Source organism: Macrotis lagotis, chromosome X (genome assembly GCF_037893015.1).
Source record: "Macrotis lagotis isolate mMagLag1 chromosome X, bilby.v1.9.chrom.fasta, whole genome shotgun sequence".
Classification (NCBI taxonomy): Eukaryota; Metazoa; Chordata; class Mammalia; order Peramelemorphia; family Peramelidae; genus Macrotis; species Macrotis lagotis.
The window spans coordinates 68,165,486-68,182,674 of NC_133666.1; the positions used below are offsets into that span (position 1 = coordinate 68,165,486).

The 17,189-nt window shown below is 39.9% G+C and overlaps 1 protein-coding gene across 2 annotated transcripts in view; it reads right to left on the reverse strand.

Moving 5' to 3' along the window:
* The window catches only part of DOCK11 (dedicator of cytokinesis 11), a 195,625-nt gene that overhangs the window by 67,543 nt on the left and 110,893 nt on the right, over positions 1 to 17,189 (reverse strand). The window contains exons 27-33 of one of the 2 annotated variants that reach the window (XM_074201250.1): positions 14,909 to 14,980; positions 14,044 to 14,190; positions 5,925 to 6,008; positions 5,095 to 5,206; positions 4,431 to 4,469; positions 3,291 to 3,469; positions 791 to 907 (exon numbers count right to left, since the gene is read on the reverse strand). In XM_074201250.1, coding sequence (XP_074057351.1) covers positions 791 to 907; positions 3,291 to 3,469; positions 4,431 to 4,469; positions 5,095 to 5,206; positions 5,925 to 6,008; positions 14,044 to 14,190; positions 14,909 to 14,980 — 750 coding nt within the window. The remainder of the gene's footprint in view (positions 1 to 790; positions 908 to 3,290; positions 3,470 to 4,430; positions 4,470 to 5,094; positions 5,207 to 5,924; positions 6,009 to 14,043; positions 14,191 to 14,908; positions 14,981 to 17,189) is intronic. The other variant, XM_074201251.1, reaches the window with a different exon arrangement.

The following is a 17,189-nucleotide window of genomic DNA, read 5'->3' on the forward strand; positions in this document are numbered from 1 at the left end:
CACTTAACCCCATTTGCCTTGCAAAAACCTAAAAAAAAAGAAATAAGGATTAAATATGTCCAGAGAAGAGACAACTTGGAGTTGTAACTTTCCTCAAATGTATGAAGGGCTATCACTGGAAAGAAAGAATAGGCTTGTGTTTCTTGGACCCAGATGGAAGAATAAGTCCAGTGTCAGAGTTATAGTGAGTGAGATTTCAAGTCAAAACAAAGGCCAACTTCCTAACATATTAAGTTACCTCTACTTAAGAAAGTCAGGAGCCCCCAATTCCTGGAAGTATATGAAAACTGAGATTCATGGGGCATGGAATGGAAGGGTGTAGCAGATAACCTCTAATGCCCCCCTTTTCCAACCCTGCCTCAGATGAGAGCACCTGGGAGTCATTTGCTTAAGTGTTGTTGAAAGGACTCTGGCCAGAGCAGTCCGCCAGGAGCTCAGGAAGCTGCCAAAGGACAAATGACTAATGCTGAGACAAACTCATCCCTTGGGCCAAACCTTGAAAGAGATGTCTTTCATGCCTATTTTGTGTGTTATTGTCAAGGACACAAAACAGCAAACCTAAATCCTGGAGAGCTCAATGGCCTTTGTATAAGACAAATGAACTGGTTCCATCACAGTGAAGAGGAATATACGATTTGAAAAAGCCCAAGTGACTGAGCTGCTTACATGAGGTCACAGTTCCTTTCTGCAAACTGATTTGAAAAGTATACACTACATGAATATTTGTTCTATCCAAGATTCAAGAAATAAGAAAAAGGCCATGGCAGCAGAAACAGAGAAAGCTACTTACAGAACTGGGCATAGCGGTGCAAGAATACAATGTGTCTCGCCCAACTAATCGCTGGATGTTTTCTAAAAGCAGTCCAACCAATGGGAGGTAGAGCTGGGCTATTTTGGCCTGTTGGTTCTGAAAAACAATTCAAGTCCAGAGTTATAACTGATACATAGGTTATGTGTCTCACATCGAAAAAGACTTTGGTGCTGCATCTGTCTGTCTTGCTCTTTTTTTAGATTTTTGCAAGGCAATGGGGTTAAGTGGCTTGCCCAAGGTCACACAGCTGGACAATTATGAAGTATCTGAGGCTGGAATTGAATTCAGGTCCTCCTGACTCTAGGGTTGGCGCTCTATCCACTGTGCCACCTAGCTGCCCCATGCAGCATCTCTCTATATAAACTTGTTTATAATGAGGATTTGTGGATTCTATTGGAGGCCAATTCACATGCCCTCAGACATAACTCCATATTGTAAAAGATAACCTAACACTTAACCTGGAAGGTAAGTGTGTTAATGCTGTCCTTTTCTGGATAGCATTGTAGGTAATACGTCCTCAATCTATCGAAGCCAGATAACTCAGATTCAAATCTTACTTCTGACAAATATGGACTGCGTGACCCCAGACAAGACACTTAACATCTTGGTGCTATAGGCAACTGTCACTACAGTTACAGAAAAGGTGTTGGCTTGCATTGATGGAAGGAGTTTCCTTACCTGGAAGTTCCCTGTAACTGATGGAATCCCAGATCTACTTCCTCTCCCTATTATGACCACCACCACAGTGGTAGCAACTGTCAGATAATCCTCTAATGGAAAACTAGGGACTTAATTTACCTTTAGAGTAGAACACAAACTAATGAGTCTGAAAGTGTTAAACTGGACAACGTGGCACTTAAAAGATGTGCAATGAATGCCACTGACCAAGCGTTTTTTGGTTCTCACATGGAAAAAATTCCCTTTCTAAATCTATTTCATAATTTTTTTAAAAGGACAAATTCCAATATATGATCCAATTTATATTTTCATCCTTTATGATTTGGGGGACAGGGAGTTTTCCATGAAAGGATATCACATTAAACAATGTCATCACCATATAAACAGCCGAGTATACCTAAGCTTTCTAAAAACCAACTTAACTCGGACTTAAAAGTGAAACTGAGGTTGATGGCAGAGTGGGGGAAGTGTAGCCTTCCTTCTTCTTGGAATGTGTCCATAATTGCCAACAACTTCTGACATAATTAAAGGCAAAACCTCAATTGACATAATTAAAGGTAAAACGTCACTGTCTGCTCTAAGGGTGTGATGGAGCTACTCATTACAGGGTCTTCAAAAGCCTCCCGATGCCTCTGCTAAGACCTGTCCTGGTTGAACAGGGGTCCAAAACACATGTGGTGTAGGATGTGCAGCCCAATTGGGGTTGGAAGCTTGTCCTGATGTTTAGTAAGAATAATCTTCCAGTGCCTGTGTTGTTTAATCTACTTTTCCAGTTCCTAGGGCTTTTAAATGAGTATGGCTTCAATGGAGTGGTAGCTAACTTCCCAATACAAAATGTTCTGCTGTCTCCTACTGCCCTGCTATTGTGGTTGGGCTCATTGCTAATGATAATGGGACCCTTCATGGAGGATAGTCCTTCTGAGTGAACCTTTATGTTGGTTGCAAGTGGCAGAAGATGATTTACTGAAGACTTAAATAACCACGGTTTAAGTATATGTGCTAAATTAAGCAAAAAATCACTACAGCCATACATACATACATACATACATAAATACATACATACACAACATGGGAAAGATAGGATAATTTTAGCTTCCAACGCACTTGCCCCTATGAGTGAGAGTGCCATTTTTAATCTTCTGTGTGTGTACATATTCTCTGCTCAAGTCTCCCAATGCCTCATCCTAGAGCAGAAGTGACATGGATGGTCACCTTTTCACCCAAAGCTCAGCCTAAGTTCAGGGAGGCCCATCCCCAGAAATCAAGTCAGCAGCTGAGAGACAGATAGAACTAGATAACTTTGTAGCTATCTCTCTATCTCGATAAATAGCCCCAAAAAGTGATTTCCTAAGGTACAGTGGGGCTATGATTATGATCTGAAGCTGTGTAATGAGAACAAAATCACAGTTCCTTGAAATCTGCATAAAGTATATCCATATATACATTAATGATAGCCATAATTGCCTTTATAAACAATTTTTAAAGGATTTTTGCAAGGCAAATGAGGTTAAGTGGCTTGCCCAAGGCCACACAGTTAGGTAATTATTAGGTGTCTGAGGTCAAATTTGAACTCAGGTCCTCCTGACACCAGGTCCCGTGCTCTATCCACTGCGCCACCTAGCTGCGCCAAAACAATTTTTTTTTTTTAATAAACCATTGGGAACTGAAACAACTGAAGCTTATTTGTAAAAGGTGGCCTTAAATTCTCAAATTCTCTGCCCCGAATGAAGATACCAATAGTAATGTAAGATCTCGCAGTTGTCTTATGGACAGATTTCTGAAGTAGGACCGGTGCCCTCACCTTGTGCTGGTATCTAGTATCAAATGCATGCTTTATCAAAAGATGCTTTATAACGGTGATAGCCAAATAGCGGATCTCATAGTTGTCTTGCAGAGCAACAGATGTTTCCCTCAGAAGTAGGCCCACCAAAAAGTGATGTTTGCAATACTCATCGGATAGACTTGATTCCAGGTTGGAATCTGCAGAAAATATGAGATTACAAAATCTGTATATAAAACTCACTTTAAAGGCATTTTAAACAAATAAAAATAGCACTGTAACTCGTATCACTATATAACCATGCTATATAAATGCAAAGATGTTGTATTATTTTGATGAGTTAATCAGAATAATTCCCTTCTCTCATAAAATATACGCAGTATAAAAATATACAGTATTCCCTACAATAATTACTTCATATCCTGTTCTGTAATCAGTGGGTGCTTAATAGATGTCTGTGGAGCATTCAATTGGAGTGCCAGAATGAAGACCAATACCCTGTCCTCCTATCATGACTTTACCTGGTAATGTGTGAAGAACAAGTAAGGAATTGGGGTCCTCAGACCTTTGATCATTTTTCTGTTTCATTTTTGCTTTTACTTCTATCCCCATAGCTCAGCTAACCTCTTGCTGTCATAACTAGTGTGTTGTTTCAGGGTTCTTCTTGAGACCATCTGTATTCATCCAATTCAGTGGCAAGGGACTTCAGCCTTTCCTCTCCGCATATAATCTGTAATGTGTTCATGTACCCCAAGAACAATCCCTCTGCTGGGGCTTTGGCCAATCAGTTGGGGCTTGGTTGACTTTGTCTTTTTTTCCAAATAAGCTACTAAAAGGCAGCTTGCCCAAGTGAGCAATGTAAAGTGGAGAGTTCTCTCCCTCATCTAAAAGCCCATCTCCTCACCCCGGAAAGTCATCCTACCCAAAGAAGGAACAGGTTTCTAAGACCATAAAGCAGTTTCATCTACTGGTAACATAAAAGGAAGGTCCCCTCCAAAGTATTATGAGAATGCTAGTTGAGACCTTTTTTTAAAGGATATTTAAAAAATAAACCAGGAAAAGTGTGTTCACTTGAGTCATATAGTCAAATCAAGAGAGTATTTGGGGACTGTTTTTCAAAAAGTAAGCAAATTAAGTTAGAAGGAACCCAGTTAAACCTACCTACTGAAGTCAAACGGTCCACAGCAAATGAAAAAAAATCTAATTACCATGTGAAAAGAAAAGGGACAAATAAAAAACACAGCAACAGAAGAACAATGGTTCATAATCAAACATGCAGAGCAAAAGCCTTCCCATTGGGCAATAGCTTGGGCTGGATTTCTCTGGTTTTCTCAACAGTCAAACATCTGCATCCCAAATTCTCCTACATCTTATCTATCATCTGTATCAAAAAACAGCATTTCAGGTAGTCAAACTGGAGTAGTACTGAGAGAAGGTCAGCCTGGAGTCAGGAAGACTCCTCGTCCCAAGTTCAAATCTGACTTCAGACACTACCTAGGGCAGGTCAGTTCATCCTGTTTGCCTCAGTCTCCTCATCTATCAAATAAGCTGGAGAAGCAATGGCAAACTACTCCAAGATCTCTGTCAAGAAAACTCCAAATGGGGCCAATGGAGACTCAGACCCAACTGAACAGTGACTCAACTGACCAAAACGTGACTTCTCCACACTATAATTCTATTGCTGTCAGGAAAAAAGAGGCTATTGTCACGCCCCTCAAAAACACTGCCCACACTGCAGCATGGTTGGCCCACCCACTGAACCTGCCAGCATTCTCTTCCAGGAGCCCAAGAAGATGATCGATATGGCTCCAACAATGGGATGTACCTTGAACTCTCTGCAGTTTGGGCTTTGAAAATGCCATTGGCAAATTGAGAGGAATGTAATGTTCGTGATTACAAACTGTTTGCAGAAACTCAAACTTGTACTCAGCCAGAGCCTGGGGAGGAAAAACAAAATGAGAAGTATTCATATTAATGCAATTTGGCATAGATTTCATGTTTTTCTCTTCTAATGATGAGCATTCATTTTTGTAACAGAATTATTTAGAATAATAAAAATGGGTGGAAATGGTCCCCGAGAGATCAAGGGGGAGGAGGGGAGCTACAGCACCCTCACTTCATACTGTATTCTGAAAGCTTTTTGAAAATGTATAGGACACTTGGTCTCATGCTATCCTTTCCTCCCAAACCCTCAGTCATGATCTGCTCTCATCTGAGCTGGGAATCTGCATCAGAGGATCTTAAATATCTTGAGCCCTTGAAAAATATGATAAGAATGGTAAGGAAGAGATTTGCTCCTTGGCCTAAATTACAAAGTAGGTTGTCACTGGACTGTATGCACAGAGGCAATAGGTCCCTAAGTTTGGCCGCCCCAATCTGTCTTGCTGTTCAGTGCCCAGAGGAATCTTTCCTATTTTTCTGTTCTTTTCTTAGAGCAACAAATCATCTCCCAAAATTCTTTCCTAAGCTCGTTTTCTCCAGATTTTTGTGAATTTCAAATGACCCTAAATCTTATGGAATTCAATAATGGAGAAACAGCTGCCATTATTAACCTCTGTTTCATCTTCATGTATGTGAAATGTAAATGAAACTTTTTTATGATGACTTCCAATAGAAAGCAAATGTTTTGTCTAACTGTATACATTTATAACTCACCTTGGGATCTTTGGGGCTGAAGCCCGACATATAGTCATTGATTAGGTTGAAAACAAATCCTCTGTCCATTAATGTCAGACAGCGCTGCAGAAATACAAAGTTGCATCAGGGACATGATCCTCGTAACTTGTCAGGCAAGTGAGTATTCCATCAAAAGTTAGCTATGCCCATTTTGTTGATGAAGAAAAAGAGTAAAGGAATGACCAGTGTGTCCCAAAAGTACAAAAGTTCGGATTTGGGGCCTCCCCCTGCAGTTCTTATAATCTGGTCAACTTTGGTCAAGTCTACAAAGCCCACAGTGAGGGGGATGTCAGCTGAGCAGATGAAAACAGCCTTCTTGAACAGTCTACATCTCTGGGTTCTACTGTGACCAATCCACCATCATGTTACTCTTCCTCAAACAGTATCAGGAATAGATAATTCCCACGTTCAGAATTATGAATGAATCCTCAGATCCCACAGAATGAAATCTAAATCCCATAGCTATGAATTCAAGGTCCTCTATGCTCTGACACCAGCCTAGGTCTCCAGCCTTTATAATAGCAACTACTGTGTAGCACATCACTATGCTAGGAGATTTAAAATTATTATCTCATTTGGTCTTCACAACAGCCCTACAAGGTAAGTATTATTACTCCCATTTTTACAGTTACTTTTCCAAGGTCACACAGAGCAAGATTGCAACTTGCGTCTTCCTGACTCCAGGTCCATTGCTTTATACACTCTACCTTCCAGCTTCCTTTTCTCCTATACTCCTCTCCTACATAGGATGGCAGAATCACAGACTTAAAAGTTGAAAAAGAATTGAGATCAGATAATCCAGTCCTTTCATTTTACAAGTGATGAAACCTACTCAAGAGAACTGGGTTGGCGGAACTGGGATTATTTTATACATATTTCAGACATCAGGTTTTTATCTGTTATATATGCCGTAAGTATTTTCCCAAACAGTTAATTTTCAATTACATTAGATTTAGTTGTACATATTTTTATTTTAATACAATCAAGTACATCTACCTTGTCTCTCATGATTCCTTCCATATCCCTAGTAGGTTAAAAAAATCATCTCAAAATAGTCTGTTGTTTGCTTTCATTGTATATTTTGTTTCATTTTATTATCCAGTTGGGTTTCACTGAGGCATGGTGTATGTCTAAGTTCAATATTCCAATGAATATTTATTAATTAATCATTTCCTCAATTTTTAATTTTCATAGGTTTATCAAATACTAGGTTGATGATGCCTTTCACATGCTCCTGTTTGCAGAAGACAATGGCTTACTGCATCAAGTCTGGAAACACTACCGATCCCTAAATTAAATCCAAAGAGCTCAGCCTAACCATGAACACATGAAAACCAAACCAAAACAAGAACATGAAGAATCCTTACTGTTTAAGTTATGATATGCAGTTAGATGGCCAACCCATAGGATTGGCTCTATCTGTGCCTATCTTCTGGATGGTCACAACACATGGTCTAGAATGAAACAGAAGGTCCAGAGCAAAGCCATACTGCTTTTGAGAGTTTGCATCACGTGGTGCTTTTTATACCTCCATGTTTTTCCTCAGAATAAAAATCCACATTTTCATCAATATTCTGGTGATTCTAAAGGGTAATAACTCATGAAATGTCACAATCTCTGAATACAAATTGCAGGTTACCCAAAAGGTAATGGTGGATATGAATGAATTATTATATTTTATTATTTTTACATATTTTATGTAAATAAATGATTACATTTTTCTTAAAAGTATCATATTATTGGAAAGGTGAAATACAGTAAGACTATTTTGTAACTATTCGACAAACAAAGGTGCTGTGAATTGCCTTCAAAATCTATTCTTCCCATAAGGAGGTAGATTTCAGGATCCCTACTAAGTCAATATCATAGATTTTTTAGAATGGAAACAAGGGCTACTTCCTCCTGGGAAAGAATTGCCAGGAGAAACAGCATAAAGAACATCAGTAGAGTATGTTTGATTGGCAAAAAAATATGGAACAGTTATGTACTAGAAGTGAGGGCTAACCAAGGGACAGGCCATATCCTCTTTGGGTATACACACACTATCAAGATATCTAGAGGAAGATGCTCAGTGCATTGCTTAAGGTCACTTTATTAGATAGAGTGCATGGAAAAGAGTCACCTAGTATGAGAAAGCATGGCTGACTGCAATTTGTACCACTGGAGGAAATACCCACATAGAAATATACACACAAGTTGATTACCTAAAACTAATCTTTTTTGCATATTTGGTTGGATATATGCCATCTCAATTCTGTTACAATGATTTCTCTATTCTTTGCTCATTACCATGCCATTTTGATAATAATTGCTTTGTTACATTTTAAAGTTGTAGCAAAAGAAGTGACCTCCATCAGCTTTGGATGCTCTTCATTTGCCCACCGCATTCCCCAACCATTCTAACATTGGAAACAATGCTTTCTCTGCTGTGTGATCCTACTTCCTCCTTCCCAGTTCTACTCCTGTCCCACCTTCTCCAAGAAACCTCCATCATCCCAGAGTTTGGTAATGCTCATTACCTAGGACTGTCACTATTTCCCCAACCAAACTGTAACTTCCTTGTGGGCAGATAAAGGATGTGTATTATATTTCTTGGTATATTGGAGGTTGGGGGAATTCCCATATTGAAAGAGGATGAGGAACCTGCTTCCAGAAGGGCACGATGACTTCTAAAGGAAGGGCCTTAAGCCCCAATTCAATTCAAGTGCTAGGGTTTGGAAACTTTCCAATAAGATAATCATGTGATATAGCCAGGACTGGGATGAATTCAGAAGGCAGTGATTGGTCAAATCCAGGTGGTCTCCATTCCTGCATCCCTTTGGCAGGCTGGTGAAGTCTATGGACCCTTAGAATAATATTTTTTAAATACAAAAATAAAATGAATACTATTGAAAAAGGTATATTATTATGGACATACAGTTATTAAATATATTTTTAAAAGCTTCAGATTCTATGTTAAGAACCCCTGGACTAAGTTCTTGGTAGAAAGATAGCCCTCACTGGAACATTCTGATGAAAGCATGGCCCTGCTCTTTGCATGCCTCCATTTCTGTTGTACCTAGCTTTTTCTTTTGCTGCTTTTAGGTAAAGGAGGCTAGAGATGGTCACTACGTTGTAAGCTCCAAAAGGTCAGAATGGAGAACCTCTGGAGAGGTCCAGAAACTAGATCAGTGTTTTGCAGTCATCTAGTCCACTTGCAAAGATCTAAGAAATAACCTTCAGTCCAGCAGAAAGGCTCTTGCGAATGACCTGAAGGAACCAGCCGAGACAAGGATTCTTCTAGCAACTCTACTGAATTTGGCAGTGAAATTGGAACTTAATGGTCTGTAGAAATTGTTTTACATAGTAGCCAGCTCTCTCTGGGGATTAAGGCAGTAGAGGGTAGAATGAGCCCTCAGGTTTTAGGAAGGACAGCTTCATGACTTCAGTTCTTACTTTATCGGCATATAGTAAATATCCTTTCCTAAAAGTTAACTGATGATACTTGATTAAACAAAACTGGTGCTCTTTGGGCCCGAGTTAACCATGGGGAATGGGAGGGGGGGAAGAACATGTTGGAATGGAGGCTTCAAGTGTGAACATTAGGAAAAGACTTCCCTCCTCAAAGAAGGCCACCCCAAGAACCCTGAGGGGAAGATGGTACCAACCTACATCTGAAAGAATAAATCTATACGTCTAGGACAGGACGTGATTTTTAGTAGATAAGAGTATTAGACACAGAGTCAGGAAGACCTGGATTTAAATATGACCACCAATACACTTTAATAGCTATGTATGTGACCATGAACAAGTGACAATCTCACAGAGCCTCAGTTTCCCCATCTAAAAGATGGGGGTGATATCTATCCTGCATACCTCAAAGGCTTGCTGTGAAGCTCAAACTATAAAATGTCAGCTACTGTTACAGTTGGTATTCAATAAATGCCCTGTTGCTTTGGTGCACTCTGTTCTATGTAGCCAGTCTTCAACTGTTGAGCATGAATTCCCAAGAAAGGGATTACAAGACCAGTTCTTTTCTGATACTTTAGATCCCAAATAATCTCTTGCTGATTTTACTTGAGAATGGACTTTAGATGTTTGTTTGGTTTCTAATACACAGAAAGCCTTACATAATAGTAGCCAAACCTCACTTCAGTTTTGGCAAATGAAGGCATCAGGGATCTGAGACCTGTATCCAGAATTCATAATCAGCAAATGGAGTGTCATCCTAAAAGCACACAGATGAGTTATTGTCTCCAGGGTTCTGAATTCTCTGAGGCATTGTGGGAGGAGTGGGATGAGAGTAAGAATGAAGAGTCCCATAGCCTTCCTGCATCCAAAAGACCCACCCAACTTGCCCAACAAAGCAACTACAGTACTCCCTTTTTTAAAAAAAGAATATTCTACTAAGTTTGGCTCTAAAGTTCTTCCTTGAAATTAGCAAAATTTCTCAAAAGATTAGAAGTATGTTTTTATCAGGAAAAGAAACATCTTAACATATTCAAAATGTTTGGAAAGGTCTTAGGGCGATGGCCAAGCCCATAACAGGCTTGTTCTTGATATAAAGCGTCTCATAACTCTGGCCTCTTCTTTCCTCAACACTTTCCCTTTCGTATTCCCCCTTTCCAAGGCTACAAGGGTTTCTTCTATACCCTGGGACACTACAATTCTCGGAAATTCACTGTCATGCTGTCTGGGTATTTGTCATATTTAATAGGACTATTGAACATGTTAGATAACCAGAGTCTATTCCATGGAGAGTCACTAAATTCTAGGGACTGGAGAACCAATCTTTAGTGGTGTTTACTGCCTGCAAAAAGAAGTTTGGAGTTGGTAGAGATTCATTCAGTCAGTCATACCTCCATGCTAGCATTCGTAGACAGTTTCCAGTCTTAGGGTTTTTTTTTCCCTTTTCAAGGCTTTGGGGTTAAGTGGCTCACCCAAGGCCACACGGCTAGGTAATTTATTAAGTGTCTGAGGTTGGATTTGAACTCAGGTACTCCTGACTCCAGGGCCAGGGCTCTATCCACTGCGCCACCTAGCTGCCCTAGTTTTTTAGACCTAGGTGTGTGTGACCTTGAGCTAGTCACTTCTCCATTCAAGGCCTTAGTTTCCCAATCTATAAAATGAGAGGATTGGAATGTAAGTAAATGTTCCATATGACCAAGCAGGACCTGGGAAAATAGAAGAAAAGATTCACATCCCCTTTCCTTCACTGTAGAAATGAGATGCTAGGGGGTAGGGGAGGAGAGGAAGGAATGAGAATAAGCATTTAGATAGCCCCTATTATATACTAAGCATTGAGCTAAGTACTTTTTACAAATTTTATTTCATTTGATTGTCACAAAAAAGTATTGGAGGTGGGTGCTACTATTATTCTTATTTTACAATTGAGGACATTGAGGCAGAAGAGGTGAGGTGACTTGCCCAGATCATATAGCTACTAATGTCTAAGGCTGGACTGGAATCCAGGACTTCTTGATTCCCAGTCCAGTGGTTTGTGCATTATGGTGCCACCTAGTGGCCTCAGTGCATATGGAATTTCCATTGGAGGCAGTATTCAGTCATAAGCACTATGTGCACATATTTCTACACTGTTACACAGGGTCAAGTTACTCACTGGTTTGGCTGAATTTTTTTCCCTTTTCTTTTTAAAGGAAGGCTTCCTGGGTAGGAGGAGAGAAGAATATCCTTGTAAGGGAATACTATTTAAAAAAACTCAAAAGGCATCAAGAGAGGCAGCATGGCCTAGAGAGCTGGCCTCTAAGCCAAGAAGACCCTGGTTTAAGTCCTGCCCCAGCTATAGACTGGCTATGTGACACTAGATAGGTTGATGGGCTTGAAGTTGAAAAGAAGGTGCAATCTGCATTGATAGAGTGAGCTTCTTCTCCCAGAGGTTCCCTCTACCTTTCAGTTCTGTCTAAACTGTCCAGGCTGAAATTCTGTAGAACAAATATTTGGAAGTTTTTCAACTTTCAAAAATTCTGACTTGGAAAAAGCCAGCCTGGGGGGTGGCAGTGGAGGTTGCCCCAGGGCTTGGGAGGGAAAGTATGCCCTAAATACCCACTCCCTTCTTACTGAATCACATGGCCAGAAGCCAGCCCAGCTGCAACAAGAGCTAGAATGGTTGCCAGTACCCCATATCCTTTTCTGGTCATGCGGTGCCAAATTACTTTCCTGTAGAAACTAAGTTACGAATGATACTTAGCTGCCCAGGCAGGCACTCAAAAGACCCAGGACACAGCAAAAATCCTATCCATACTATTAACACCATTAACCGAGTAATGGGAAGAAGATAGTCTGGTATGACAGAAATAACAGGGTTCTGGAAATCAAGAGATCTGGTACCAGGAAGGAAGGACACAAAGAAATGAGAAAGGAAACACTGCAAAGCACTTAACAAATGTTCCATATGATCCTCACAATATCCCCAGGAAATAGGTATATTTTTATACTATTTTAGTATTTTATAGTAAAATTGGGAAAACAGGCTGACAGTAGTGAAGTGACTTGCCCAGTGTCATACAATTAATGAGTATTTGAAGCCCAATTTGAATTCAGGTCTTCCTGACTTCAGACCTAGGCCCACTAAGCAAACTAAGTCAGTTTGCTGTGTAATCCTTGGAAAGTCTCAGTTTCCTCATCTGATAAATGAGGGAATCAGACAAGAAGATCTCGGAGATCTTCTACACCTCTAAGAGTCGATGTATCCAAAGGCAATTTACAGATGATCCAGTGATACAGTGTTCCATAGTCATATGAAAATTGCTCTAAATCATTACTTATTACAGAAATGCAAATTAAACCTTTTCTGGGGTACCACCTCACACCTCTCAGACTGGCCAATATGACTAGAAAGGACAATGATCAATGTTAAAAGGGATGTAGGAAATCTGGGACACTAATATATTGTTGGTGGAGCTGTGAACTCATCCAACTTTTCTGTACAGCAATCTGGAATTATGTCCAAAGGGTAACAAAAATGTGCATACCCTTTGATCTGGCAATACCACTACCGGGTCTATACCCTGAAGAGATGATGGAAAAGGGTAAAAACATCACTTGTACAAAAATATTCATAGTAGCCCTGTTTGTGGTAGCAAAGAAATGGAAACTGAGGGAATGTCCATCAATTGGGGAATGGCTTAATAAACTGTGGTATATGTATGTGATGGAACACTATTGTTCTATTAGAAACCAGGAGGGATGAGAATTCAGGGAAACCTGGAGGGATTTGCATGAACTGATGCTGAGCAAGATGAACAGAACCAGAAGAACACTGTACACCCCAACATCAACATGGGGGTGATGATCAACCTTAACAGATTTGCTCATTCCATCAGTGCAACAATCAGGGACAATTTGGGGCTGTCTGCGATGGAGAATCTATATCCAAAGAAAGGATTGTGGAGTTTGAAAAGACCAAAGACTGTTACCTTTAACTTAGAAAAAAATGCTGTCTTATTATATAATTCTGCTATATCTCATGATTTCTCTCTCAAAACATTCAACTTAGATCAATGTATAAGATGGAAACAATGTAAAGTCCACTAGACTGCTTTCTGTGGGAGGTGGGGGGAAGGAAGCAAGATTGGGGGAAAATTGTAAAACTCAAAAGAAAAAAAAAACCTTTCTAAAATTTAAAAAAATAAAAAAAGAGTCTATGTTTCATTAATAATATTGTTATTATGGGGAAATGCGTTCTAAACTGATACACTTACAAACATTTGGAACATCACTAATTTCTAAGTTGGGGACTTGCTGTACTCAGTTCTAGGAGGCTTACTCATTTTCTGCAAACACTCCAAAGTGGTCTCAAGTATAATAACAACATGAAGAAATGTGTTATCTCTCTTCTATAAACATCTGAATTTGAGGCAGTATACAGACAAAATATCAGGCCAATTGCACAAATTACTCATATTTTAAAAATCTGAATTGGATGGTTACTGTGCATCTAATAATTTAAACAACAGGTCATTTTGATAGGAAAAACTCAGTCCAAAGTGATCGTTTGACTAAAATGACTGATTATTTTCATCAAAACTGTTGCTCCAGGAGCCCCATGGCTAAGCTTCTACACCCCAAGAAGAATCTATCAGGACTCTAAACAACTCACCTTTAAGAAGTTAGCCAAGCTATAATTAACACTTCTTGATTCCTCTGGGATCTCCCCATATCGAATAGTCACATGAGGAATTATTGCAAGAAGGAGTGAGTGCAGGACATTATGGTAAGACTCTGGGAATCTCTGGGCCCTAGGAAGCTGAAATTTAACATGCAGAGAAAGAGTTAAAGTAACAAACTTGCCAGCTAAGGACTCAAAATGGCAACATTTGGAAATAGGAGCAAGAGCAGAGGCAAACTCTATTTTTTCTTCCTCCAAATAACATTTCATCAAGTGGAAAAAAAATTTGATCCAGGCTACTAAGGCAATGAGCACCACTGAGTCAATTCCTCATTAGCATTGATTGGATCCTGCTACTTGGTGGCCCCCTGCCCCCTTCTGTCTCTCTCTACCCAATGAGATTCCATGTAAAGCAAGCTATTAAGTCCCCAACAATGTGGATGCCCAAAATATCTCTCTAAGGATGGGGGGGGGAGTTTTTGTTTTGCAGACCAAATCTGTTGCCCAAAGCAAAGCACTTCAGAAAAAGGGTATCAAATGACTATATATGACATTGACTGTGCTAAGTCAAAGTCATTTCTGCTCTGGGAAGCCAGACTCCTAAGAAATAGGCCATGCCCAGATTTCAAGTGGTAATACTTGAAAACAACTTTGTACAAGAGAACCCAGAGTCTGTGTGTCTCCATGGAACTTAAATTGGCCCCTTCCTCCATCTTGGCTTGGATCCTTGCTTTGTTATCATTTTATATTCTCCTCAAACTAAGCCAAGGGGTGAAAAGCCTTTCAATATAAAGTGCCTAAAAGGAAATGAACTTTAATAATTTATGGAAAAAAAGCCACCTTTGAGTTTATTTACCTTAATTTTGTTCTCTTCAAGTAAGTACGAGGCCATGGACTTCGCCAGAGCTTCGAAGAAAAACCAAGAGTACTGAAATGGAAAAAACAATGACAGTCATCAGGATGCTCCCATGTTAGGAGGCTAAACACACATAAATATGAAACGGGAGTTTTCAAGGCATTACTTCCCTCCTATCATTTTAAAAAGGATTATAAAAATGGCACCATGTTCTCAACCCTAGATGTGGACAAGGGGGACCTGACTTTGAATCTGGCTCTGCTCCTGCCACATCACTTGCCCTTTTGTTTCCTCATTTCTAATGGAGAAGGAAATAGGTGGGAGAGCTGGACTGGGAAATTTCCAGTCCTAGATCTTCTGCTCCACCAATAGCTACTTGAGGGCCAACAGAAACATAGACAAAAGTGATTTGAGGAACCTCTCCAAATATCTCCCCACTTATCTATCCATGATGACTAAATTTGACTCTGAGAGATTCTATTTCCTGGGTTAAAGGAATATTACCAATTAAAACAAAACTTCCTTTGAACTGTGTAATCATCTATCCTTGTGAACTAAATGAACTAAACTGGTTTATTAGCTCCTTCCTGAGAGGTAAAAGTCAGATTTTATTGGGGAAGGGCGGAGAGAGCTTCAGAGTCCTAGATACCTAGACAGCATGTGAGGGAAGCCCATAGGGCATACAAATGCCCTGGAAAAGGAAGAAAAAAGGAAAGAAAAAGTAAAAGTTGCAAGTTTGCAAGTTTCACAATTTTGCTTGGATTCTGAAGTAGATTTTGTTTTTAGCTATACAGCCACCCAAGCAGACAGGGCCCTGGATTGAGGGGTAGGGTAGAGATGATACAAGTTCAAATGTTAAAGCACTAGAAAAAAATGGCCTCATATGAAAATCAAAATCAATGGAATAGGGAAAAAGCCCCACAAAGTCTATAGATTTTTAGCTCAAATCATCATCCTCTGGACTAGATGTCCTCCTAGTTCTTTGGTTCTACTGTTCACCAACAAAAAAGTATTTACTAGAGATAAAATATTAAGTGACCAAAAACAAAAGTCAGAAACAAAACCAAAACCAAAGTTATTCAGTATGAAAAATAAAGGGTTAATGATTTTGGGAAAAGGAGAAAAACTGAAGGTATCCTGAGCACTAACTCCAGCCAGAGATGATTAGGAGAAATCCAACTGGCACACACAGTCCATCCCAAGTGGGATGAAGCCTTTGCCTGGCCCAGCTCATGATCTTAGGCATGACCTGACAACCCTGATAACCTGACAATTCTACTCCCACATGATGCACTGGAGGAAGGCATTGAAGAAGGGTGATAACTGGATCAGCTCCAGATTCACTAACCATGATAATGATGATGATGATGATAATAATATCTGTCCATCATTCTTGAAGAGGACCATGACATCAGGGAGGTGATGCCATGATAATCATATGAATTGGATTTGAGTGAGAGGGTACTCTGCTAAGTCACCAGCCTCACATTTTCCTCCAAAGCCATCTGTTTTCAGTGGCCAGACAAGAATCAAGGTGACTGGAGATGACCCTGGATGCCAGGCAGTTAGGCTGAAGTGACTTGTTCAAGATCACACAGTTAGTGAGTGTCAAGTTGTCTGAGGCCAGATTCAAACTCCCATCCTCCTGCCTCCAAGGCTAGTGCTCTATCCACTGCACCACCTAGCTGCCCTTTCACTAACCATACATAGCATAGAAAGAAACTCTCAGAGCAAAGAATCCAAGTGGAAAACAATTCCAGGTTACACTAATGTGAAAAATGTCAAACTTGCTGCTAGGGAAAGAAGGTAATGACTCCAAGGTTCATTCAAGTCATTTCGAAACTGCCCCTGCTCAAGATTCAGATTAGCCTTTGTTTGAGGGACTGTTTAAAATCACTGCTTTACGTGTAATTTACAATAAAATTGAATCAACCAAAAACAAGACATTAGGATGCAGGGTATTTTCTAGACATGGCCTAAAACAGTCACATGAGAGTTTTGCCTTCACAACTCCAATCTCAATGCTTCTAGAATTATCATCAGATCTGTCTTTTTCTTTTTACTCCATATTAGTCTTATCCTGACCAAAGAAGATGGACAAATCATCTGTGGTCCGAATCTTTACAATCTGGATGTGTGTGCAGGGGGTCCCCTTGCTCAACAGAATTGCTAGGTCTGCAGCTCAGGGGCCACACCCTGGAGTTTCTATTTGCAAACACGGGGTTATAGATTGGATTTTCCTAAGAACAGTATTCCTAAGAACTGGGCTGACAAGCACTTC